Source organism: Notolabrus celidotus, chromosome 13 (genome assembly GCF_009762535.1).
Source record: "Notolabrus celidotus isolate fNotCel1 chromosome 13, fNotCel1.pri, whole genome shotgun sequence".
NCBI lineage: Eukaryota > Metazoa > Chordata > Actinopteri > Labriformes > Labridae > Notolabrus > Notolabrus celidotus.
In genome coordinates, this window is record NC_048284.1 from 4,818,436 (window position 1) to 4,845,212 (window position 26,777).

The 26,777-nt window shown below is 41.4% G+C and overlaps 1 protein-coding gene across 7 annotated transcripts in view; it reads right to left on the reverse strand.

Moving 5' to 3' along the window:
• Positions 1-453: 453 nt before the first annotated feature.
• Positions 454-26,777, reverse strand: part of tbc1d32 (TBC1 domain family, member 32) — a 149,321-nt gene continuing 122,997 nt past the window's right edge. For 2 of the 7 annotated variants that reach the window (XM_034700074.1, XM_034700075.1), the window contains exons 33-35: positions 18,146-18,334; positions 3,046-3,161; positions 454-825 (exon numbers count right to left, since the gene is read on the reverse strand). In XM_034700074.1, coding sequence (XP_034555965.1) covers positions 759-825; positions 3,046-3,161; positions 18,146-18,334 — 372 coding nt within the window. In that variant the 3' untranslated portion in view covers positions 454-758. The remainder of the gene's footprint in view (positions 826-3,045; positions 3,162-18,145; positions 18,335-26,777) is intronic. The other 5 variants (XR_004633611.1, XM_034700076.1, XM_034700079.1 and 2 more) reach the window with 5 other exon arrangements.

The window sequence follows — 26,777 nt, forward strand, 5'->3', positions numbered from 1 at the left end:
TTTCATCCTCTTAGCTCGATGTCTGACATGATGAACATTTGATCATTCTCCTCACTGTAGGTCACCACCTGTCTTGGGTGCTGCACCCTCCCTGTAAACACTGTTGATACGTGAGAGAGACGGATGGATGCGATGAACTGATCCATTATTCAGGCCCCACAGTGTCTGAAGAGGGACAGCAGAGCGAGGGGAGACAGAGAGTCGTCCAGGGTTACTAATGAGGGTTTATCACAAAGATACAACTTGCCTCATGCATCTTTCATACAAAGACCTGCATAAGTACACCAGCAGCAGAGGCTGTGGGATGCATTGTTGCATGTCCTGGCATTAATGATTGGTGACAAAGTGGTGAGAGGGACTCTGCTGGTCTCCAGAGGATCTGAGGTTTCACAAAACAAAGGGGACAGGTCTTTAAATGTTGCATATTGTAACAATTTGAAGCAAACAAAGAGGGAAGTTAAGGTAATTTTTTATTCCAATTCAAAATTCATTCACAGCTGAACCTGAGGGCTGCTTTAAATACTAACAACACAACATTACAGATATTTACATCGTAGAAAAATAATAAATACAGACTTTAAAAATACATTCAGTTTCATTCCAGATCCCCAGGCCCAGTTGTTCCTATCAAGAGCTTTACCTTGGAGGAAAAAAGCTCAAGTATTTAAATAATTCAGAAATCACAACAATATTTAGGACTATCTTATAATTGGGTGTTACCTGGAACTGATTGGAAATGTCGTTGTAAGCAACATAACTCAAAGAAGAGAGTGAAGTCGTTGGAGGCTATTTTCAGCTGTAGAGTCGTACAAAAGTGGTGTGCTGCTGAGTAAAGGGAATCAAAACAAATCAAAGAGTCTCTTTATGGTGATTAAAAGACACGTGAACATGAAGAGTGTTAAGAGATCTTGGAAAACAAATACTGTAAAATATGGAATATAAATCACAGTGGTAGATTTTTTGGGGGAAAGGGTTTAAACTCTCACTGCAAAAGTGCAATGTGAGGTTTTCATGCAGCTCTGTAGCGCCTTCTTGTGCCATCTGTTTGCACCATGTGAACTTAAAGGCACTGTGAGGAGTTTTTAACTGGCTGAGAAACAGACCGAAACTGATACTGATGCCTCTTTATGTCCCTCAAAAGCAAACAAGACCATCTACAACAACACTGATACCTTCTATGTTGTCATTTTAATGTCTGAAACTGCTCTGAGGGAGTAGGTGTCAGAACAGATGATTGACATCTTGCTTTAGAAACACCCTTTTTTGGCTGTTTTCATTGCAAATAATCACATTGTAAGATAAGTCTAAATGTTAAAAGACAACAGGATGAGGTTATTGTTTGAAGACAATTATTTTGCATGTACAGGACAAGAGATAAGAGGTATCACTTTGTCCACAAGGGGGCGCCAGAATCAATACAAGCTAAAAGTTCCTCACAGCAGCTTTAACAATCATGCCAGCTATCACATTGGGCACCACCTCTCCACTACCCGGAATACTTTATAATTAATGACAGCCCCTGTCAGTTACGGGCCCTTGGAATCATCCAAACTTTCTCCCCTTTAAACAGATACAAGTGCAGTATTAGCTCAGCCTGCGGTAAAGCTGATTGTTGTGAGATATGGTGCAGTGCCTGGGAAGTGCAGTGATGAAACACTTTTACAAAGTAGTCTTATATATGTATGTAAGAATGTTTAACTCTTGTATCTTTAATTGACATAATTAATCAATTGAAAACAATTGAAAATATCCAGAGTTGTCACTATTTTTTCAAATTTCGTTTGGCTTTTATTTTGAATCAGAATGACCTTTGATTGGCAGGACAGTCCGTTTCTCTCCGCCAAAACAAACCGTTGTTTCCGGATCCCTTTCTGTATTTGATACATTCCTTTCCCGCCAGAATCTGCTGTTTGTAATTTTGTTACATCAGGCCAATCTAATATGTGGATTTTCAAAATAAAAGACATCTGTAATATGAAAATGTGAAACAGCCTGGGAGTTAACGTATACATATGACATTAACAACCCTGTTTCCAACAAAATGTGTTGATTCATAAGAGAACACCTCAAAATGTGTTCCTGCCAATCACAGCTGTATCTGATTTGGAATTTCAAAATAAAAGCCATTTGAAATGTAGCTTCATAGTGATGATTTGGGGTAAATTCAAAGTGAGATTATGAACAAAATCTCAGTTTCCACTGACTCATTTTGATTCAGACTAACCTCATAACTTAATCCTACCAATCCTAGCTTGGTCTGATGTATCATTTCAAAATAAAAGCCTTCTTTCGGCTCACTTCCAGTATTTGTTTTTTTCCTTTTCCATCAGAACCTGAAGTTTGTGATTTTGTTTCTGGACTGGTAAAATTGTCTCATCGCTTGTAAAAGTGTTTCTGATTCTGTAAGTTTGTTTTCTTAAAGCTGGGGTTGGTAATCTCGGAAAACCAGCATGAATTTGAATGTAGCTTTTCCTCATGACTCCGTCTAACCCCTCCCTCCTCCCTCGGAGCTCCTCCGAAAAGCCGCCCCCCCCCCCCCCCCCCAGGTCACTCTGTTGGTTTTTAGAGGAACAAAAAAGGTTTTAAAGTTGTAAGTCATACTCTGAATTTTATGGTATTTGTTGCTTTAATCTAGTCATTGTTAGTTTTAGTTCACTCATTCAGATACATTTAGAATAACTTCTTAGATTTCGAGCATGTCTGTAAATGTATCTGTGCCCCTTCAGCAGATGTATATCACTCAAGATTATCCTTGAGTTTCATTCTGGATCTGATTTATCCCATTGTTGTAGGAAATTGCAGCATCTTCATTCTGATTGGATGGCTTCTTTCATGTAATGGTTTGAGTCTGACAGTTCAATCAGCATGAAAACATGGTAAACCCTTCACATTCAATAACAAAGCTTGTGGAGAAATGTTGTATTGGAAATGATGTATGTGAGTGATATTCACAGAGTCTTCCCTAAGTTCGAACACATTGAAGGCCCATCAACGAATGTCCAAGAAGCTCTCTGTTGTAACACAGGACGGTTTGAGTGTTCTTACTCTACAGGGCTCTGGATGGTTCTCATGTCTGTGAGAACGATGTCTCTGTATCTGCTCTCCAGTCCCTCCATGAACTCCAGGTAGTTGCTCACCTTGTAGTTCTGGATCGGCTCCTCCTGCAGAGAGAAGGAAGATTTGTCAGAGCTGAAATCTAAACTCTTTTTGTTTCACGGACGGTACAATTTAGCCACTAAAAACAGTTTGATGTTGTAGAGTTTTGGCTCTGGAGGAGTTATGGATCATGTCATCAGAGATGTTTTGGATTAAGTTTGTAGACGACACATTTCTAGATGACATCCCGGACGTTGAAATTACCGCTGTGGCTCCTTGATTTCTGAATATTCAAATAATTTAATAATTAAAAAATCAAATAGTTATTGCGACTATTATCTCATGTCTAAAATGTCTTTTTTCCTTTTTTTTAATAGCCCTTGGTTTTAATGTGGCACAGCTGCCTGTCAGTGGTTGTAGGGCATCTGTAAGCTGGTAATCTTTAGAGACAGAGTCCCCATCCTGAGTCTCCTTCTGCTGGGCCACATTACATCCTCCACCACATTCACCAATCATCACAACATGCATTCAAACATCAGTCTCAACACACATACTCATGAAAGTTGTGGCGTGTTCCTTGCTAGTGACAGACTTCATAAGTTGGAGGCTTGAAGTTAAAATCGCCTGAGGATTGATTAGGTAAGCATGGCGAAGCATAAGTAAGCTATGTGTTGCATGATGGGTAAGAGAGGATGGAGCATTTTCCAGAGCTTGGACCATTCTAACATCGGACTTCCAGCAGATCTGTATCCGGTCCGTCTCTAAGCTCTCTTGTCTGTCAACACCAATGGGTTGTGTAGCACGGAGCAGGACCGCCGGACAGCTGGAGTCATGTGACTGATGTTTTCCTGCGATAATCACTGAATCAAGGATTCTCCCCCTCCTCCTCTCCTCATCCATGTTGTCTTTCTGGTCCTCTGAAAACCTCTGACCTGTTGACTCCAGGCCTGGCTCCGCTCATCATGACGGTTTGTTGTTGTAGTTAAGTGAAATACGATCTGGTGATAACACAGAGTGTTTTATTCTGAAAATTAACCGGATGTTTTCATTTTGTTTTGGTGAAACCTGACTTCCTGTCCCGCTCCATCTGCTCTGTTGAGATCGATGCGTCGTGCTCCGGCATCCAGGAAAAATAGAAGTCTTTCGTATCTGATCTGGGGGGCTCTGACCTGCCGGATCAGAGACGGATCCAGTGGAAGTTAACACATTGAATAGAATAGAAACCTATCAGATATGGTGGTGTGACAGACTGGAAACTGATCTATGTTAAGTATGTCTCTCTCGTCCTTCAATTCATTCATTCATTCATTTCATGCATGCGACCCTCCACCTCCCCATCACTGCCCTGATGTTCACAGCTTCACTAGCCATAGACATCATCAACAATCTCACCATGGCGGCCCAGTCTTTGCAGTCCTTCAACTTTATCAACCATCTCGTGATCAACACCAAGCCTTCATTGTTTTGATCAGCTCCTTTACGTCATCAACCTTAGACAAGAGGCTGATCCCTGCTGTTATAGCGAGCCTGAACAAAAGGCCTCACTGAATTACACAACTCTGTCTGAGTGTTGATGTCTTGGTGGACAGTTTGTTGAGCCTACAGTGTATGTTCTATGTTTGTCTATGTCTGTGGATATGCAGAGAGGTGCTGTGGAAAAGAATTTCCCCAAGGGGACCATAAAGCCTAAAGTCTAAAGCCTAAAGACTTAAGTCTAAAGACTAAAGTCTAAAGTCTAAAGTCTAAAGCCTAAAGACTTAAGTCTAAAGACTAAAGTCTAAAGTCTAAAGTCTAAAGATTAAAGTCTAAAGCCTAAAGACTTAAGTCTAAAGACTAAAGCCTAAAGACTAAAGTCTAAAGCCTAAAGTCTAAAGCCTAAAGACTAAAGTCTAAAGCCTAAAGTCTAAAGACTAAAGTCTAAAGTCTAAAGACTTAAGTCTAAAGTCTAAAGACTAAAGACTAGAGTCTAAAGACTAAAGACTAAAGTCTAAAGACTTAAGTCTAAAGTCTAAAGTCTAAAGACTTAAGTCTAAAGTCTAAAGCCTAAAGTCTAAAGACTAAAGTCTAAAGACTAAAGCCTAAAGTCTAAAGACTAAAGTCTAAAGACTAAAGACTAAAGTCTAAAGCCTCAAGACTAAAGTCTAAAGCCTAAAGTCTAAAGCCTAAAGTCTAAAGCCTAAAGACTAAAGTCTAAAGACTAAAGACTAAAGTCTAAAGTCTAAAGTCTAAAGCCTAAAGTCTAAAGACTTAAGTCTCATACAGAATGCTGCTGCTAGAGTCCTAACAAGGACCAAAAAAGTAGACCACATTACTCCAGTTCTTAGATCTCTACACTGGCTTCCTGTCTGTCAGAGAATAGACTTTAAAATCCTGCTGATGGTTTATAAAGCACTGAATGGTTTAGGCCCAAAATACATTGCTGATCTGCTGCTACTTTATGAACCACCTCGACCTCTGAGGTCATCAGGTACTGGTCTGCTTTCAGTTTCAGAAAAGAGATTGATGCGTCGTGCTCTGGCATCCGCCAAAAAAAGAAGTCTTGCGTATCTGATCCGGAGGGCTCCGACCTGGATCCAGTGGAAGTTAACACATCGACTAGAATAGTAACCTGTGACAGATTACTATTCCGGACATGGATCTGGTGAAATTTGCCCTTAAGGATTTGAATTAAGGGGAATCTGGACCTAGGCTGCTATGAATTTAAATCTGAATGTTTTGTGTCTTATTCATTGGATTGAATCTTTTAAAAAGTTGTGAACATTTCATTATGTTTTTTCCTCCTGGCTTATTTAATTCTAAGTTTGTCTTTTACTTTATTTCCAAAGTTAAAAAGGAAAAAAGCGAATACATAAAACTTTTGTCTAACCGACACGTCTATTTCCTGTTTCCTTTGATTAATTCGGGACCCTCCGTTTAATCTTGGGTCCCTGTAGTCGAGCTTTGCAGACAGATATTGGTTTTCCATTGCTGCAGAAGGTTGCTTACTTAATTATCAGTCACTTTGTTGGGAGGTGAGGTGTGAATAATCCGATGTAACCTTTTCATTAAAATACTTTACATTCAATCTATTTCAAAGTCACAGGTACTCAAATTAAATCTCCACGTCGAGCACTGCACCCTGCAAGCAAACAACAACCTTGTTTAAGGTAATGAGGTTTCACACTCATGTCTTAATGAGCAGCAACATGTCCTCCATGCTGCAGACACAGAACAAGTTGTACTATTTGAGCGATATGAACTGTATAAGAGAAGAGTCTGTGCAGACGGAGGGAGCGTTTTACTCGGCTCATTTGTCTCATCATGGTTTTAACTGTGCCGGCTGTAATTGCCGCCTGAGCTACACTTTACATCATGATAACAACGGCCTCATGGGCAACGCAAACAATGCAGCAGAGCAAATAAGTGTGTGTGCATGAAGCTGTGAGTGGCTTCCATAATTAGCAGGCTGGGAAGAAAGCTGCACCCGATTTCAGAAAAACAAAACGCAGAGAACCTGATTTCACCCGGCCTCATTAAAAACGACCAACATTTATATCTTCTGCAACATGAGGGGATAGAACAACACCGCAAAGACATGGTGCTGTGAGTCAATATGTAGTGTACGATTAGAGGAAGTGGAAAACTTTAACACTTAAGATTTCCACACGTTCACTTCTAAATAGATCTGTGTTGTTCTCCCAACCGGAGGGTCTGACACCACCGAGGGTTCACAAGTCTAATCTGAGGGCTCCAAATACTGATGACGAAGCATATTCCATTCACACAGAGTTATGTAAATTATTTCTGACACTTCAGTGAAGTCTGAAATATCTGAAAAACTATTCCCATACAAATGTATGAAGACATTTATAAAGTTTGATACATTTGGAGATCATTTGGTGACTCATAACTGCCCTTATGTGTAAGTGTGAGGGTGGTTGTTTCTCTCTACATGTCAGCCCTGTGATTGACCAGGCTATTCGTCTCACCACTATCATCTCTCTCTCTCTCTTCATCTCCTCTATCCCTCTTTCCAACCCCAACACGGTCCCAGCAGACCTTCAATACATGCCTGCTTGTTGTACCTACAGTCTCTAAAAGTAGTATGGGAGGTAGAGCCTTCAGTTATCAAACACCTCTCCTTTGGAATCATCTACCAGTTAGGGTCAAGGAGGCAGACACCCTCTCTACTTTTAAGAGTAGGCTTCAAACTTTCCTTTTTGATAAAGCTTATAGTTAGAGCTGGATCAGGCTTGGACCAGCTCTTAGTTATGCTGCTATAGGCTTAGACTGACACACTGGAATCCCCTCTCTCTGCCTGTCTCCCTAATTTATTAAAGTTACTAACTTCAGATCTTTCTGGAGTCCCTGAGCTCCCTTGTCCCGTAGGTTCCTGCTGCTGTGGACTTGCCAGATTCCAGCTGCTACAACTACTACTATCCATCTCACCACTATCATCTCTCTCACTCTTCATCTCCTCTATCCCTCTTTCCAACCTCAACTCGGTCTCAGCAGATATGTGTCTAACATGAGTCTGGTCCTGCTGGAGGTTTCTGCCTGTTAAAGGAAGTTTGTCCTTGCCACTGTAACTTGCTAAATTCTGCAAAGTGCTCTGCTCATGGTGGATTAAGATGAGATCAGACTGAGTCCTGTCTGTAAGATGGGACTGGATCTTATCCTGTCTTGATGTTGGGTCTTTGTTAATAATAGAACATAGAGTACGGTCTACACCTGCTCTGCTTTTGAAAGCGTATGCTTTAAATCCAGAGAGACATTGGGTCACATTTCGAGCTAAAAAACATGTTTGATAACTTATAAGAAACCCGATAATTTCACAGCTGAGAATCCTGAATGGGATGTTTATATCAGCCTGAGGTGAGACTCATCAAATGTACGGGAACTTAAACAGTGCAGCCCTCTCATGGAGCTCTGCTTGGAAACATTACAGTACAATCAATGCAGCGACCAAACTCAAAGTCTGAACCTCTGAAAATGAAAGGAGGAAGAAGAAAAAAGGATGTTTGTTTTTAAGAAGGAATCAAGCAACCCTTCAGGGAGACTTATCAATACTCTGTAAGCAGGAAGCTGCACTGAGATCAAACAGCTTGAAACTTGACAGTGTGAGCTCAGTGTTAGCTTGATGTTGTTAGCATTTAATTTGTAATACGGCTGTATCTCAGATTCATTCGTTTTATTTGTTTTTACAAATAAGGACTTAAAAAAGACTCTTTTCTTCTTAGTTTCTTGAATTCAAAGAGCTGCTGAAGTTAATTTGCAAACACAAAGGCATTTAAAAGAAGATTAAAGTTGTATATGTTTTGTGGGATGGCAGTAGCTCAGTCTATAGAGACTTGGCTTGGGAACCAGTGGGCTGCTGGTTCAAGTCCCAGCATGTCAGAGCCTGAATCATTTCCACAGGACTGCATCATGATACCACATCCAGAGTGGACTTACAGGGAGCTCTGGGATCTTGAACCTGGGCCTTATTTTTGAACATGTTTCTAATGACATGTCGGTACAACAAGTCTCAGAATTGTAGATGTTTTCATCCTGATGCAGTGAAACAGGCTGTAATACTTGATGGATCAAAGAGGGTCCACAACCCACTTAGTCTGGCCCGGTTCTGGCCCAAACAATACACTTAGACTCGCCCAACATACTGCAAAGAATGACGGCCCTTAAGTGGCCCCGATATAGTGTGTGGGCCGTCTCTGGCAAACTATATCTGGGCCACTTAAGGGCCGTCATTCTTTGCAGTATGTTGGCCGAGTCTAAGTATTGTGTGGGCCAGAACCGGGCCAGACCAAGTTTGCTATGTGGGAAAGGGGTCCTGGTTTTGTTCCTGACAGGCTCAGAGTGTTCTTCTATAACCCTGCACCTTGATTAGAGCAGAGTTTGGTGGTTTATAAATTACTTAAAGTCTGTATTTCCTTTAAAATTACCACGTCCCGGCATGGACCAAGTTTGGTTGGTGTTCTGGGTGCTGGTTCATCGGGCCATTGAGCAAGGCACCGGACCCCCAACTGCTCGGGTGGCACTGGTTGATGGCAGCCTCCTCACTCTGACATCGCTCCATTAGTGCAAGAGTGTGTATATCAAGATATGTGTGTGCAGCACGATTTAAAAAAAAACTACAGATTTTAGTTTCAGTAACTTTTAAACCTGATGAGAAACATCAATCTGCAACTCTGCTAATCATCTCACCACCTCTCAGATCGATCTCATGATCCCCATTCCCTCTGTAATCACCCCAAAGATAATCAGCCTCGACTCGGTGTCTTTTTACGAGGTAATATTTCTGCATTCTGAAAAAACCACGAAGGACTGAAGTGCAATGAATAAAAGAAAGAGAAAGAGCAAATGAGTGAAAGTTAATATTAAAAGTGAGAGAAATAAAATGAAAGCAGGGGGTAATCATTCGGCGGGGAGTCGGTAACGTCAGGAAGAAATGAGTTTTCATCTGATGGAGGACTCTGCAGTGAAACATCCAGGAAGCAATGCATTACTACAAAAACACTCTCTATAAGAGACAGATCCTTTTAATTAGAAGCTCTTATGAGTTACACGACGACACAGATTTGATGTACTGATGTTAATAAAGTGTGGGCTTATTTTCAGACATTACTCAAAATCTATTAGATCTATATATTTACTTTAAGATCCGGTACATGGAGGTGAGTCAGTTATGGCTTTATGAATGCTCGCAATAAACACATTGGATTTAAAGCAACAGTACTTTTGATACATGTGGGATCAGGTTGTCCTTAGTGTGGCTTTTGCTGTTTAGAATTAGTCACAGCTGTTTTGGGGTTTTGACCAATCAGAATCAAGCGTTTACCACATCAGGAAATCATCTTTAATATCTATTAAGTTATCACACTTTCTATCATTACTACAACACTGACCAATGTTACTGTGGATCAAAGGTTTTCCTTCTATCAAGCAGGTCCAAAAGAGAAATTATAGGACCTTTGTTTGTTTCAGGCGAGGTGTTTAATTGCATTATACTGGAAATATCTCTGTTGCCCCTCTCTTGGTTGCTGGTTTGAAGAATGAACTGCAAGTTTGGCTCTTCAAAAGTGTCCCTATGTTGTGACGAAGAAGGCGTCTCAGTTTGTTCATTTCTAGGAGACATTTTTGAATTTTGTAAAAAGTTGTTACACAGAAAAAAAGCAGGAATTGTGAGGCTATGATGCCATTTTAGTAGTAAATGTGCATCATCACAGTACAATTCATCAACAGCTTTCTTTGTTTTGCAGATGTGTGATTGATGTATAAATAAGTTCATGATCAGGCAACACCTCCACTTAAACAATGTGTGTCACTCTGCCGGAACAATGCTAGGGAGACAACCTTCAGTTATCAGGCCCCTCTCCTTTGGAATCATCTACCAGTCAGGGTCCGGGAGGCAGACACCCTCTCCACTTTTAAGAGTAGGCTTAAAACTTTCCTTTGTGATAAAGCTCATAGTTAGAGCTGGATCAGGCTTGGACCAGCTTTTGTCATGCTGCTATAGGCCTAGACTGCCGGGGGAACTGGTGCACTGATACACTGGGATCCTAGCTCACCCCCTTCCCCCCAACCCCCTCTTCTCTTACTTTAACTCTGCCTGTCCCATTAAGGTTACTAACCATAGACCTTTCTGGAGTCCCTGAGCTCCATTGTCTCGTAGGTTCCTCTGAGCTGCCGTAGGCGTCCTCCTGCTGCGGACGTTCTGGACTCCAGCGGCAACAGCCTCTACTACTCGTCTCATCACTATCACCTCTCTCTCTTACTCCCCTCTATCCCTCTTTCCAACCCCAACTCGGTCTCAGCAGATGTGTGTCTAACATGAGTCTGGTCCTGCTGGAGGTTTCTGCCTGTTAAAAGGAAGTTTTGTCCTCGCCACTGTAACTTGCTAAATACTGCAAAGTGCGATGCTCATGATGGATTAAGGTGGGGTCAGACTGAGTCTTACCCTGTCTTGAAGTTGGGTCTCTGTTCATTATTTAACATAGAGTGGTCTAGACCTCCTATGTTTATAAAAGCGTCTTGAGATAACGTTTGTTGTGATTTGGCGCTATACAAATAAAGGTTGATTGATTGATTGACAAGAGCGTCTATAAGAGGTGACTGTTCAGCTACATTTAAGAAAACTGCTTTGGGGCAATCTGCTTTTTCAGTCTGAGCTGCAGAAAAGTGGAACTCAAATCTGACCGTTATCAGAGACTGCGTTAGCTTCAGTGTTTTTAAAACAGAACTGAAATCATGGCTCATGACAAACCAGTCATGTGATCACTGATTAACCTTTTTATACATCAGTCTGATAGATATATGTGTTCATGTGACATACTGTTGGGGTATTTTGTTTGGTAGTCCTTCCTGCCCAGGAACCACGGATGTAAATAAGATAACTCTGGCTCAGCAGTTGTGTTGTGCATGGTCCCTATCAAAAAACGGATCATTTATACTAAACTAAATGACATGAACTGTATTTACTTTGAGGAATGTGTGACAAATTCAAATGTGTGCCAGTATATTTATAATTTTTTGATGTATTTCAGTTTAGATATCATTTTTTATGTCATTTTATTTACTGTAAGGTTTTGTCTGAAAAAGTTATGTTATATTTGGGGGTATTTCCACCTTTAATGGACAGGACAGATGAATAGAGACAGGAAATGTGGGGGAAATCGAACCTGGGACCTCTGCAACGAGGGATATGTGTCTGTATATGGGGGGGCGCACTAGACCGCTAGGCCAACAGTACCCCTGGAAATGTACTCTGACAATTTAAGCATTTATTGTATTTATTTTAATTTATTCTTAGTGCTTTCAGTTTTTCATGTTTCCATACATTTTACACATCCCCTGTGAACTGTAAAAATCAACTAACATATGTTAGCAAATAAAGACGCCGGATGGATGTTAGACCTGTAAGAGTCTTCATGTCAGTAAAGATTTTTCACAGTGAAATTGATCCTAACAGATCAAACCTGAAGTTGCTTTGCGGGTTAAGTGATCTCACCAGGAACCAGCTGCAGACGCGGTTCAAGCCATGAGGAGATGTAAAGAGTGAAAATCACAGGGGAGAGTATTTCTGTTCTGCAGTTTTTTATAAAAGAGGAAGGTGCACAGACACGAGGGTAGGAATTAGCATCAGAGTAATATGTTTAACATAAGATACAAAATGTGCTGCTGAATATTAAAATGCTTGACAAGTGACATGAGCTGCTTAATGCCCCACGTCATCTTCAGAATCTATCAACCATTAGCTCTTCTGAGATCATTAGGTAAGCTAATGAATGTTTTAATTACCAGAGATTTCCACGTTTTCTAAAGCTTGTATGAGTATGAGTGAGGATTTGTATCAGAGCTCAGCATGAGGCTGGGTTTACCAGGAAATACACATTAAGGGTTTCATTGGTTGGTGAAAATGAATTATTGAAGTCAGTCCATTCTGACGGTCTGAACTAAGGCAAAATATAATGTCAAAAGAAATGAGAAAAATAAGTGGATTAGTCTGAAGTGCTATCTTCCTAACCAGGGGTGGAACAAGTAATACAATATTCAACTTTATAGTGAAACTACTTTATTTCAAGTTCTGAGTACGTACTTTAATCCATGAGGGTGGAGGGAGTGAGATTTGCCTCCCATATTATATAAAAGCATATTTTACCAAACTCAGTGTTGTAATATAACTAACAGCATTAATGAATGACCTGAATTTGGGAGTTTTATACTGTTTTTGCAAAATCTTTCCAGTATCTCACTCTTTAGAGAACCTCTGCACACTTCGGTAAAGCTTATAGTTAGAGCTAGTTCAGGCTTGGACCAGCTCTTAGTTATGCTGCTATAGGCTTAGACTGCCAGGGGAACTGACACATTGGGATCCCCTGTCTCCACTCTCTCTGCCTGTCACTTACTTTAACTCTCCCTGCCCCATTAAAGTTACTAACCATAGACCTTTCTGGAGTCCCTGAGCTCCCTTGTCTCGTAGGTTCCTCTGGATCACCGTGGATGTGCCAGACTCCAGCTGCTACAACTACTACTATCCATCTCACCACTATCATCTCTCTCTCTCTCTCTCTCTCTCTCTCTCTCTCTCTCTCTCTCTCTCTCTCTCTCTCTCTCTCTCTCTCTCTTAATCCCCCTCTATCCATCTTTCCACCCCAACACGGTCTCAGCAGACCTTCAATACATGCCTGCTCATCGCACCCAAAGTCTCTAAAAGTAGTATGGGAGGTCGAGCCTTCAGTTATCAAACACCTCTCCTTTGGAATCATCTACCAGTAAGGGTCAAGGAGGCAGACACCCTCTCTACTTTTAAGAGTAGGCTTCAAACTTTCCTTTTTGATAAAGCTTATAGTTAGAGCTGGATCAGGCTTGGACCAGCTTTTGTCATGCTGCTATAGGCTTAGACTGACACACTGGAATCCCCTCTCTCTGCCTGTCTCCCTAACTTATTAAAGTTACTAACTTCAGATCTTTCTGGAGTCCCTGAGCTCCCTTGTCTCGTAGGTTCCTGCTGCTGTGGACTTGCCAGATTCCAGCTGCTACAACTACTACTATCCATCTCACCACTATGATCTCTCTCTCTCTCTTCATCTCCTTTATCCCTCTTTCCAACCCCAACTCATTCTCAGCAGATGTGTGTCTAACATGAGTCTGGTCCTGCTGGAGGTTTCTGCCTGTTAAAGGAAGTTTGTCCTTGCCACTGTAACTTGCTAAATGCTGGGATCATATCTTAAAATTTAACTCTCCCTGTCCCTTTAAAGTTACTAACCATAGACCTTTCTGGAGTCCCTGAGCTCCCTTTTCTTGTCGGTTCCTCTGGATCTCTGACGTAGACGGCCTGCTGCTTTTGGCGTTCCAGGTTCAAGCTGCTACAACTACTACTATCCATCTCATCACTGTCATCTCTCTCTATTCATCTCCTCTATCCCTCTCTCCAACCCCAACTCGGTCTCAGCAGATGTGTGTCTAACATGAGTCTGGTCCTGCTGGAGGTTTCTGCCTGTTAAAGGAAGTTTGTCCTTGCCACTGTAACTTGCTAAATGCTGCAAAGTGCTCTGCTCATGGTGGATTAAGATGAGATCAGACTGAGTCCTGTCTGTAAGATGGGACTGTATCTTATCCTGTCTTGATGTTGGGTCTTTGTTAATAATAGAACATAGAGTACGGTTTAGACCTGCTCTGATTGTAAAATAATCTTCAGATAACATTTGTTGGGATTTGGCACTATATAAATAAAGACTGACTGAGTCTGTCTCAGACTGAGGTTTGTACAGGACAAAAAATAAGGACTTAGTTATCATGTCTTATTTCAAGAATTTGCCTGCCACAATTAAATATTTGAAGGAACTTATTAAGAACATTTTGTGTTGAAACATCTTAAAACAAGATTTATATTTGGACCAATCATGTCAATGATATCTTGACAAAAAATGGGATAAATTAACTTGATAAGATTTGAGTTTTTTTTCATTTTTGGTTGTGTATAAATGTTTTCATTTGTAGTGATTAGTTTTAGATATGTTTGGTCAGTGTCATCCTGGTGGTTAATGTGTCTGTGTGCACAGGTAAAACACATTGATGTGTGATCTCAGTGCCAGCGACTGCTTAGAACAGCACTGTGGCAAGGGAGGGAAACATGGACTATGTATAGTCTATGTATGGAAAAATCAAAGTAACCCCCTGCAGCTCAGCCTGCTTGGTGTGAATGCATTCTGTGAGCGTGATAAGTTACTGAAACATGTTGCTCAATCTGCATCTGCAAGTGGGGCAGTATATTTGTTTGTCTACCTCCACACAAGTGCTCGTACTAGTCCTGTGCACGCCGTATTTCAGCTGTATCGAGAGGAACTGCATATACAAACCAGAACTCTGTATAACACAGAACCTGCAGTACAAGAAGTTGAAGTATGTGGTGACAGGATATTTTTCTCTGAGTCAGGTTTGAGGTCTCTTGTAGCCTCTGAGTCGGTGGCAGATATACGACTCCTGCCTCTGCTGCAGCTTCGAACTCCAGCTGAGCTTAAAACATTAGTAACAAGCCGTTTGCCTTTACAAATGTTAATTTAGATGAAATATAGATACAGCCCCAGTGAGGCAGGATATGTTTGAAGGTTTAAAAAAACATCCTCCTGTTAGAATAAAATACTTCCTTCACATTGTTCCTACAGAGAGAGACGGAGGAGAGGATGACAGATAAGAGCGTCGGACACAAAGAGGCGTGTGTAAAACTTTCACCAGTTCAGCTCAGGACGAAGAATTGGAAGTTTCTCACACACACACAAACACACACACACACACATACACACACTGTCTCTGGGAGCAGTATCTGATGCTACAGCTCATTAGAAGAGCTTCCTCAGATAAAGCCTCCGTAACTGATCTTTTATTCACAAAAAGTGTCAGAGGCGGCTCATGGCGATGTTAACACCCGAGCTATCAGCCGGAGACAAGAAGGATTGAAACGTTTAATGTGTAATGACGACGAGCGCTTCATGTCAGGACAGAGCCTGCTCACAATCCTGCTGTTTTAATGTTGTTCTGGAGATTAACAACAGAAGAAGAAGAGCACGTCTCCCAGACTTTAGACCGTCTGTGAAATCTTCAGGGTCGCTCTTCACGTCAGCGATGATCCAAAATTCAATGAGATGTTAACTATCAGAACAGGCTGCTGGAGCAAAATACACCAAATCTGGGAAAGTTCTGTGAGCAGATTCAAAATGTGCTCTTCAATATGGATGAGAATCAGGGATCACGGCTGAATGTAGAAAAGGAGAGCAGTACAATTCAGCAGAGGTCTGTTCTCGTATTTAAAATCCAGACGTGAGACCAAATAATGAAGGAGGGCTGTGCTGCTGCTGAAGTGCTTTCAAGCTGTAATGATCTGTGTGAATTCAACATTTATAGTGAATAAGCAAGTGAGCGGCGGTGGAGAAGTTGCTCTTAGAGATCAATAGGGTGTGTATTGGGTCGATTGGATTATAACTTTGGAGTAAACATGGTTAACAAATGACATGGTGGTAAGCCATCATCTTCAATCAATCAATCAATCAATCAATCAATCAATCAATCAATCAATCAATCAATCAATCAATCAGTCAATCAATCAACCTTTATTTGTATAGCGCCAAATCGCAACAAACGTTATCTCAAGACGCTTTTACAAACATAGGAGGTCTAGACCACTCTATGTCAAATTATGAACAGAGACCCAACTTCAAGACAGGGTAAGACTCAGTCTGACCCCACCTTAATCCATGATGAGCATTGCACATCACAGTATTTAGCTAGTTACAGTGGTGAGGAAAAACTTCCTTTTAACAGGCAGAAACCTCCAGCAGGACCAGACTCATGTTAGACAGCCATCATGCCTCGACCGAGTTGGGTCTGGAAAGAGGGATAGAGGGGAGTAAGAGAGAGAGGTGATAGTGATGAGACGAGTCGTAGAAGCTGTTGCCGCTGGAGTCCAGCACGTCCGTATTAGCTGGAGTCCAGATCGTCCACAAGGACAAACTTCCTTTAACAGGCAGAAACCTCCAGCAGGACCAGACTCATGTTAGACAGCCATCTGCTGAGACTGAGTTGGGTCTGGAAAGAGGGATAGAGGGGAGTAAGAGAGAGAGAGGTGATAGTGATGAGACGAGTAGTAGAAGCTGTTGCCGCTGGAGTCCAGAACGTCCGCAGCTCTTAACTCTCCCTGAAGTATAGGGTCATCTTCATATGGAAATTAAGAGGAGTCGCCCCCTGCTGGGCATTTAAAAAATGCAGGTTTAAGACACTTTCACATTAGTTTTGAGGGTTAGGCGCACTGACATACTGGGATCCTATCTCACCCCCTTTCCCCCAACCCCCTCATCACTTACTTTAACTCTCCCTGTCCCATTAAAGTTACTAACCATAGACCTTTCTGGAGTCTTGTCTTGTAGGTTCCTGTGAGCTGCGGTAGATGTCCTCCTGATGTGGACGTGCCAGACTCCAGCTGATACAGACTTGCTGGACTCCAGTGGCAACAGCTACTACTACACTTCTCATCACTATCACTGCTCTCTCTCTATCACTTATTCTCCTCTATCCCTCTTTCCAACTCAGTCTCAGCAGATGTGTGTCTAACATGAGTCTGGTCCTGCTGGAGGTTTCTGCCTGTTAAAGGAAGTTTGTCCATGCCGCTGTAACTTGCTAAATACTGCAAGGTGCTCTGCTCATGGTGGATTAAAATGGGATAAGACCAGGGCGTAAAATGAACACCCGCCAAGCACCAATGGTGGGTAAAAAAATTAGTTTGGAGTGTAAAACAAAAACACACACCTTCCAGTGGCCGATGGAAAAATTTTGTATTGCATGTGAGGTTTTGTTTTCATACTATCGCCCTTTTTCTGCCAACTGTCAGGCTATTCTGACCCTCATGGCGCACTGTACTTGTGTTGTGATTTGGTGCGTCGGGAACGGCGTGACATCAGCTACTGGAGTTTGCTTGAAGAAGCACGGAGGGAAGAGCGTTTTGAGGAAGATGTGGTGACACATTCCCGGTGTGAAGCCACCACAAACAAAACAGGATAAACAAAAAGGCAGGAGACGATGAAGAAGAGGAACAGACAACATGATTTTTTTATTCAACCGGTGAAAAATATCTTTGACCGGTAAATTTTTGGGGGTCTCTAGCCAATGGCAGATGAGGTAAAATAGTCTTACCCTGTCTTGATGTTGGGTCTTTGTTTATAATTTGACATACAGTGGCCTGCTCTGTTTGTAAAAGCGTCCTGAGGTAATGTTTGTTGTGATTTGGTGCTATACAAACAAAGATTGATTGATTGATTAGCTTACTGTTCCCTTTAGGCTGCTTGATTATATTTAAACTGACTCACCTTCTTGTCTTAACAAAGCCAAAATCTAGAAAAACAATCCACAAATAATTCAGCCCAACTTAATATGTGTTGAGATATCCTAGGCTTTTTTAATACTAAGATAAGAAATATCAGCATCTTGTGCTTCCCTCAGGGCGAGGTCACCTTGAGCTGAGTCTGAAATCGACTTGGCAGGACGTCTAGAAATTCTCTCTTTCATTGACTTTCCGCCTCACCTTGAGGAAGACCTGCAGCTCCTGGGACTGTGTGCGCTGCAGGATGTCCGGCTGCAGGTGTCTGAATACGGACACGCACATGTACACCTGGTAGTCGGGACCCATCACCACACAGGTAGAGATGTAGTGGCAGATCTCCGTCCAGTCCAGGTAGTTCCAGAAACACTGAGTCAACCAGTGGAGGCACATCTGTGGTGAGAGAGACAGAAGTTGTTGCTCATTGAGAATGAAACAGAATATCACAAACTTTCCTTTAAGCACGAGTAGTTCTCCATCTTAACGAGAAGAAAAACACAGAGTCTTATTATTACACTGTGATGTGAAAGATTAACCTGATGCCTCTGAAGAATTATTACTCATTTGGAGAAATATATTTCACCCTGTGATAAATCATGTGGATATGAACTGTCTACACCCTTACAATGTCATCAATCTTCTAAGTGGTCTGCAATAAAAAGTAATAAAGAGAAAAACATTTGATAAAAAAAACTGTTCCTAAAAAGTTACAAATATTTATCACAGAGCCATGAAAGTTTTTTAGCATATTTATCAGTTTAATAACTCTCTAAGTTTGTTCAAAGGATTATTTGATTTCAAAGCTGTCTTTACGTTTTTCCTCATTTCTGATCATGTTGAAGAACGCATTAAAAATGGGGTTGGTAATCAGATTTAGATACACTTTTTGTCATACTGGTTAAAATAATCTTTATGTCCTGATGGCAATCAATACATGATGTGTTCCTAAAAAAGAGTGAAAAAAAACCTGCTATCTACAGCCGGAGTAAACCTGGGAAAACACCAACCAATCACCGTTTTTTGGCTCCCCAAATTTTAAACCAATCAAATCCCGTTCAGCCGTTCTGCCCTTCTCCTGCGCGTACATTTCCCCGGCGTGCACTCCTCCGAGTCCCCGTCTCCTGCCTCTACTTCCCCTGACTCTATTTACTGCCCCTCTCACTTGTCCTCGGGCCTGTCCCCTCTGACCTGATGAGGTGCTTTACTCAGGACTGTAGTCCGGATCAGAGTCTAAAAAGCTCTCACCAACAAGCAGAATAATTAATGACGTTCAGTAAGTCCTACAGAAAATATATATTTACTGTAGCGTCCGTCCGTCTGGACGCTGTAGTGATGACGAGCCGATTCGTGAACACGTTGAGCTTTAATAACCGGTCACTGTCGGCCGTGATCACGCCAACCAACAAAACAACAATCAATGTTTGAATGAATGAAGAACTTCTCCTCTTGTCTCTCCTCTCTCCCACTCACACACTCTACACCTCTCCTGATGCCTTCACTGACTGTCAACACTGTAGGAATTAAGAACATCTACACTGAACACGTTTAACAAACAGTAGAGCTGTTACAGTATTATATATGTGTTATAACTTTTCTCCTGATATCGTGTCACCAGTACAACTGGATAATGCTAGCATGATAGTTGTGAGTGCTAACAGCAGCCATGTTTGTTTGTGTTTTTAACTTTCACTATGAGAATGTTTTGGTGAGGACCGGTTTTGAATCAGTCACCATCATATGGTCGAGAATCAGCGGTGCTCGTGCATGTGAGCGGGGGGGGGCGTCGTTTTGGAGGAGCTCCGAGGGAGGAGGGGAGGGGTTAGACGGAGTCATGAGGAAAAGCTACATTCAAATTCATGCTGGTTTTCCGAGACTACCAACCCTAGCTTTAAAACAAAGTAACTCATTAAAGTGTGCTATGAGTTGAAGTGGTTTGAGATCAGATAATGTAATATAGAGATTTAAACTAGTTAATAATGAGCCAATAAAGAAGGAAGACATTAGTCTTCACACAAGCAAGAATTGAAAACACATAAAACATATTAGTGTGTACTGTTTTCCTAAATTTTTGAACGTATGGGTTGTCTAGAAAAATGTTTTCAACACCAAAAACATGTTTTAGTAACCAACTGTTCTCATTTCAGTCCCATGAATGTCATAGATTTATGTTAACATGTCTATTCTTGAGATGCAATCATGAACAAACCATAAAAATGTATCTTACACATCTTAAATGTGTCTTTTTGGGGGGGGCAGATTTTCTTTGCTAGCTTTCAGGCCGAGTAAAGACCGAAAAATGAGTTGAAACAAATAGGGACGTGTGCATATAACATAAAAGTTGTCACAAGAATTACAAGTCAGTTAAAATAATTTTCTGTATTACTGTAGGACAGAAATCCACTCATATGTCATGTCCAGGCTGTAGTGCAGCCACCCACCACTAGCTGGGGCTGTAGCTCCAGTTAATGTCTACTGCCATGATGCTATAATGCTTTACTACCTGGATGTAAATGAGCACAGATGACAGATGAAACTGACATATAACCACTCGACGGGAGAGATGTGTGACCAGCACAGGTATGTGGACGTTTACTTCAAAGGGGGGACTGAAGGCTGGTGGTGCTAGCTCTGCTAATGTTAGTCACACTCAGCATCCTGCCGACTCTGTGAGCCCATGTTTAGCCATGTAGAATAGACCGTACTCAGTTATGACAGTTTTCTGAGACAGGATAAGATCCAGTCCCATCTTACAGACAGGACTCAGTCTGATCTCATCTTAATCCACCATGAGCAGAGCACTTTGCAGTATTTAGCAAGTTACAGTGGAAAGGAGAAACTTCCTTTAACAGGCAGAAACCTCCAGCAGGACCAGACTCATGTTAGACACACATCTGATGAGACCGAGTGGGAGTTGGAAAGAGGGATAGAGGGAGATGAAGAGAGAGAGAGAGAGAGATGATAGTGGTGAGACAGATAGTAGTAGTTGTTGCCTCTGGAGTCTGGCACGTCCACAGCAGCAGGCCTACTACCGCAGCGGGATGTTTGTGTTTCTTTATCTCTAGACAAGTCTGCTAATGGTAAATTGAATTTCCAAAAATCTGTGCAGTGTAGTTTTGAAGTTAGTCAAGTGTATTTTTCTTCAAGTCTTATTTGACAGGCAAGAACAAGAACTAAGTAATAAGAAGTGGAAATGAGTAAAGACACCATCTGAACTTCAGAATCAGAAAGACTAAATTAATGCCCAGGGGTGAAATTTGGGAAATCTCAGTCTCAAGTGATACTTTAGAACAAAACTGCATAAAAGAGATTTGTACATGGACCCAATGTGTGGATTAACATTGATGGAAATGTTAAATATGTGAAAATAAAACCTCTAATGTGTTCCTCTGGGGTGTTAAAACTTGAAATTTCCCAGAGGAACTTCAAAAATATGAATCCTCTTCGTCTGTGTTGTTGAGATCACTAGTTTGCAGTGAAGTCAGATATAATACAGTCTGTTCATAATCTCAGTCATGTCGTGATTTGTTTCACATGAACTTTATAAGACAGAGATTTATTCTTCACCCACCTGCAGCTTTAAATAACAACTTAAACTCCACAGCTGTATCGTCGTGCTCCATACGTCTGAAGTTTAAATGTACTTTGTTTGCTTTATCAGCTTCTCTAAATGAATGTTTCTGGAAACTTGTTTACTTTCAGAGTGAAAAATGATAACTCACAGCAGTCCTGAATATTGAGGTGGGATTCAGGGACACGGAGACATGGAGATGCATGCAAATGTTTTATTTTTCCAGCTGATGGCTGAGCTGAGATCTGTGGTATTAATGCAGAAGCTCCACGAGGGGCTTCCCACCTGTTCTAAGTTGAAATAACACAAAACAAAGAACCTACTTATCTTCAGAGGAAACGAGGACTAAAAACTGAGACAGCACGTCCCCTTAGAGACATTTCTGTTCTTCTGTTGGTAAAAACTTTTGTTCTGCATTCATTACAGTGTGGTGTGTGCAACTGATCATGAACCAAACTTTAAAAGCTCAGAGGAAAGTTTCATTTCCAGTAAAAAGCTTTGACCTGGCCATGATGACTGCAGGAAATGTCAAGCTATTACCAAGAAAATAGAATTCGATTTACCGTAGATACCAGTGCCTTTTTTATGTATTGCAAACTGCCACCATCGGGGTTTTCTAAAAGTAAGCTTTTATTGTTATCCTCAGAGAGAAGCTGCTGCATCAGCCTAAAAAAAAGCAAGTCATCGTTCTGGTGAGACTCAGACATTGACTTTTTATTTTACCTTTTCTTAAAAGTAGCATCAATTTAGGTGGTTTACCAGTGAGGAATCGAACCGCACCAAATCATTCTAAATTTGGAGGAATCATCTCTGAATCGGACCGTAGCCGTCCAACTGCATTGGATTGTCTTGTAAAGGAGAGATGCACAACTCTACTAATACATTTTATTTGTAATCTATATCTTATTTAAATGTGTTATTTGGTCATATCCCAAACCCCCAAGCAAAGATCATATGCATAAGCTGTTAAATCTGAATCCTCATGACAAAGGCCTAATTTCCAGGACGTATACTATTGTCCAGAGTATCAATCCCCCGATAAGGACTAAACTAAGGGAGACCTGGGAGCGTGATCTTGGAATAATAATTCCTGAGGATGTCGGGGCGAATTGCATCTCTGCTGTACACACCTCCTCCATTTGTATACGACACGGACTAATTCAATTCAAGGTTTTACATAGAATTCATTACTCCAACGACAGGTTAGCCAAAATATATCCGACTGTTAACCCTAACTGTCCCAGGTGCAATAACCCAGTCTCGTTGGGCCATATGTTCTGGTCTTGTCCCTCCTTGGTCAATTTGTGGTCCTCGGTTTTTGACTGCCTTTCTGCTCTGTGTGGTAGGCCTCTTAAGCCCAACCCACTCACAGCCATTTTTGGTGTGATACCTATAGATACTCATGCCACAAATGCACAGAAGAAAGCAGTAGCATTTAGTAGCCTCATCGCACGCAGACTCATTCGGATGAATTGGAAGTCTAATTAACCCCCTCCCTTTAGAAGATGGGTACATGAGTTACTATCTCTGATCCAACTCGAGAAAATGAGACATACACTGAGAGGTTTCCCAGACAAATTTACTAAAGTATGGTCCCCATTTATTGAGTTTGTAAAGGAGTTGACTCTGATGCCTGCTGACTGATGCCCACTTGGTTGGCCTATTTGCTGCTGTTAACGATGCTTATGTGCTGGATCTTTATTTGTTTTTTGTTTTTTTGTTTGTTCGTTGGTCTCCTTTTTTCTTTTTCTTTTGTCTTTTTTATTACCATCTGTTGCTTTGTCATCTTGTTTATTTCTGTTCATTCCTCTTCCTGAATCTCATTTGTTGCTCTGTATCTAGGATGTGCTCTTGGTCGAGGGGGTGGGTGGGGTTAATGTGAGTATTGTCTGTACGAGTTGAGTTTGTCGATATGTGTATGTTCATGTTTATATGTTGTATAAACCCAAAACTTAATAAACAAAGTTTAAAAAAAAAAAAAAAAAAAAAAATGTGTTATTTGGTGGCGGGTAAAAGTTAGCACCAAATCACAACAAACCTTATCTGAAGGCTCTTTCCAAACAGAGCAGGTCTAGACCGTACTCTATGTTCTATTATTAACAAAGACCCAACATCAAGACAGGATAAGATCCAGTCCCATCTTACAGACAGGACTCAGTCTGATCTCATCTTAATCCACCATGAGCAGAGCACTTTGCAGCATTTAGCAAGTTACAGTGGCAAGGACAAACTTCCTTTAACAGGCAGAAACCTCCAGCAGGACCAGACTCATGTTAGACACACATCTACTGAGATTAAGTTGGGTTTGGAAAGAGGGATAGAGGGAGATGAAGAGAGAGAGAGAGATGATAGTGGTGAGACAGATAGTAGTAGTTGTTGCCTCTGGAGTCTGGCACGTCCACAGCAGCAGGCCTACTACCGCAGTAGGATGTTTGTGTTTCTTTATTTCTAGACAAGTCTGCTAATGGTAAATTGAATTTCCAAAAATCTGTGCAGTGTGGTTTTGAAGTTAGTCAAGTGTATTTTTCTTCAACTCTTATTTGACAGGCAAGAACAAGAACTAAGTAATAAGAAGTGGAAATGAGTAAAGACACCATCTGAACTTCAGAATCAGAAAGACTCAATTAATGCCCAGGGGTGAAATTTGGGAAATCTCAGTCTCAAAACTGCATAAAAGAGATTTGTACATCAGGACCAGACTCATGTTAGACACACATCTACTGAGACTGAGTTGGGGTTGGAAAGAGGGATAGAGGAGGTGAAGAGAGAGAGATGATTGTGAAGAGACAGATAGTCGTAGTTGTTGCCGCTGGAGTCTGGCACATCCACAGCAGCAGGATGTTTGTGTTTCTTTATCTCTAGACAAGTCTGCTAACAGTAAATCGAATTTCTGTGCAGTGCTGTTTTGAAGTTAGTCAAGTGTATTTTTCTTCAAGTCTTATTTGACAGGCAAGAACAAGAATTAAGTAATAAGAAGTGGAAATGAGTAAAGACACCATCAAACTTCCTTTAACAGGCAGAAACCTCCAGCAGGACCAGACTCATGTTAGACACTCATCTGCTGAGACCGAGGGATAGAGGAGATGAAAGAGAGAGGGAGGGAGGGAGGGAGGGAGGGAGGGAGGGAGAGAGAGAGAGAGAGAGAGAGAGAGAGAGAGAGAGAGAGAGAGAGAGAGAGAGAGATGTTTGTGTTTTCTTACCTCTAGACAAACTTCCTTTAACAGGCAGAAAGCTGGAGCAGGACCAGACTCATGTTAGACACACATCTGATGAGACCGATGAATGAAGTCTTGTATTGATTAATGCTGATTCATGCTGACAGGATGAGATCGGTTTGTTTAAAATCAGCTGTTCTTTGTTATGATTTGATGTAAAGCCTGCCATACACTGTAAAATACACTGAATAAATGTCATGTTTCAACCATAGACTGTATAATAAATGGACGTACTATGCGTGACGTCACCCATCTATTCCTGGATGCTGTTTTGAAGCCAATCGTCGGCGGGAGCCATATTTGAAATGCTGAACTCATTCAAAAGAGTGTGAGGTAAAGAGGCGGGGTTTGAGCCTCCTAGCCAAAAGCTACGTGTTCCCGCCTGTCAGTGAAGTCAGTCATGTCCTTATTTGGGCAAAAACTTGTAATCTTAATATCTTCTGAACCGTCGTGTTACAAAAAATTCACCCCCCTATACAGTGTGTGCCGATAGAGAAAGTAGCTACATAGACCGAAGCCGTTTTTTTAACCAGGTTGTAAACATGTTTATTTCTGCTGTAAAGATCGTCTTTTTTGAATGGGTGTGTATGTGGTTTCCTGTGTTTCTGCAGCCAGCCTCTAGTGGATTCTCGATGAATTGCAGCTTATAACACTCCCACATGGGCTTCATATTTTTGAGACTGGAGGTTGCTTCTTGGTTTCAACTCACACAGGTCGTGCTTGACTATCAGACCATGCAAACACAGTACGTGTTAGACTGGAGCAACAACTGTGTTGATGATGTTGAAGTCAGATAATACGACTTTAACAGCACATTTTATAGACAAATATGACCTTTTGGATGTGTCAACAAAAACAGAATACGTAGGAGCTTCATTAAAGTAGAATCTGTGGTAGAGCTGTTGTATGAGACTGTACAGGTGTTTATAATACTATGTCTGATAGGAGCAGATCTATGTGTATAAATGTCCTCTTAAAGCTGCATGCCTCCATGATGCTTTCGGACGTCACCATTTGTGCAACCAAGAAAAACAACAAAAGCCTTGAAGTTGGGGGATCGGCCCATGACTCTGCTTTCCCTGTGTCCAGGTATGCTGTCGACTGACCAGCTGATTGTGCCGTGATCGCCTCCAGTAGTAAACAAACAAAAAACAGTGCAAACACACAAACACAGTCAACCAATAGTTGTGACAATGATTGGCCGCTGTGTTCACTAACAACCCAAGTTTGCTCGAGCATACAAACAAGCTCCACCAATGCTCCATAAACACATCAGATCATCATCCCTGCCTCCTCCTCCTCCTCCGTCAGCTTCACTCTAATGAAAACACTGACGTCCTCATTTGTGTTGCAATAAAAAGTAGGAACGTCTCCATCCATGCTTTTAAACCCTAAGCCAGAAAAACAAGTAGAGCACTTTGTGTGCCTACAAAAAGGAACAATAAATCCCTCAAGGTCTTCCCATGAGCACTTCTTGGAAAAGAAGCAGAAGGCGCTCTCCTCCTCTGCTGCTGCCACTGCTGCTGCTATTCCTGTGAGCTAAGACTCACAGGTTAAAGATGAGTGTGACTGTTTCCTGGCAGTATTCTTTACTTCATTTCCTTTCTGCCATAAACAGGCTTTCAGAGCTGTTATTAATCTGAGCAGGTCAGGTCACACTCTGATATCAGCCCCAGCCGCTTTGTGTGAGACTCTGAATGCTCTGCAGAAGAGATGAGTGATGATTCAGTCTGATGGTGCTGTGAGGGGATGTTATGAGATCAGGTTTAAGGCCTTTACAAATCAAGAGCTTTTAAAATAAGACCTCTTTACAGTAAATATTAACTTCAAATGCATTTCACATGTTGAAAAGCATCAAATATTTGAATCTAATAACATTACCTTATACTCAAGCTCTTTTTTCAACCATATATTTTCTGCCAAGTTTTTCAGTTTGAGTCTTCAAATATATATTGTGACAGTATATTACAATAATGAGAGGTTGCCAGGATAGAGCTGAAAATAATGAAGATGGTGCTGGAAACGATTGGGATGGTTAGGGCAGGAGCAGGAC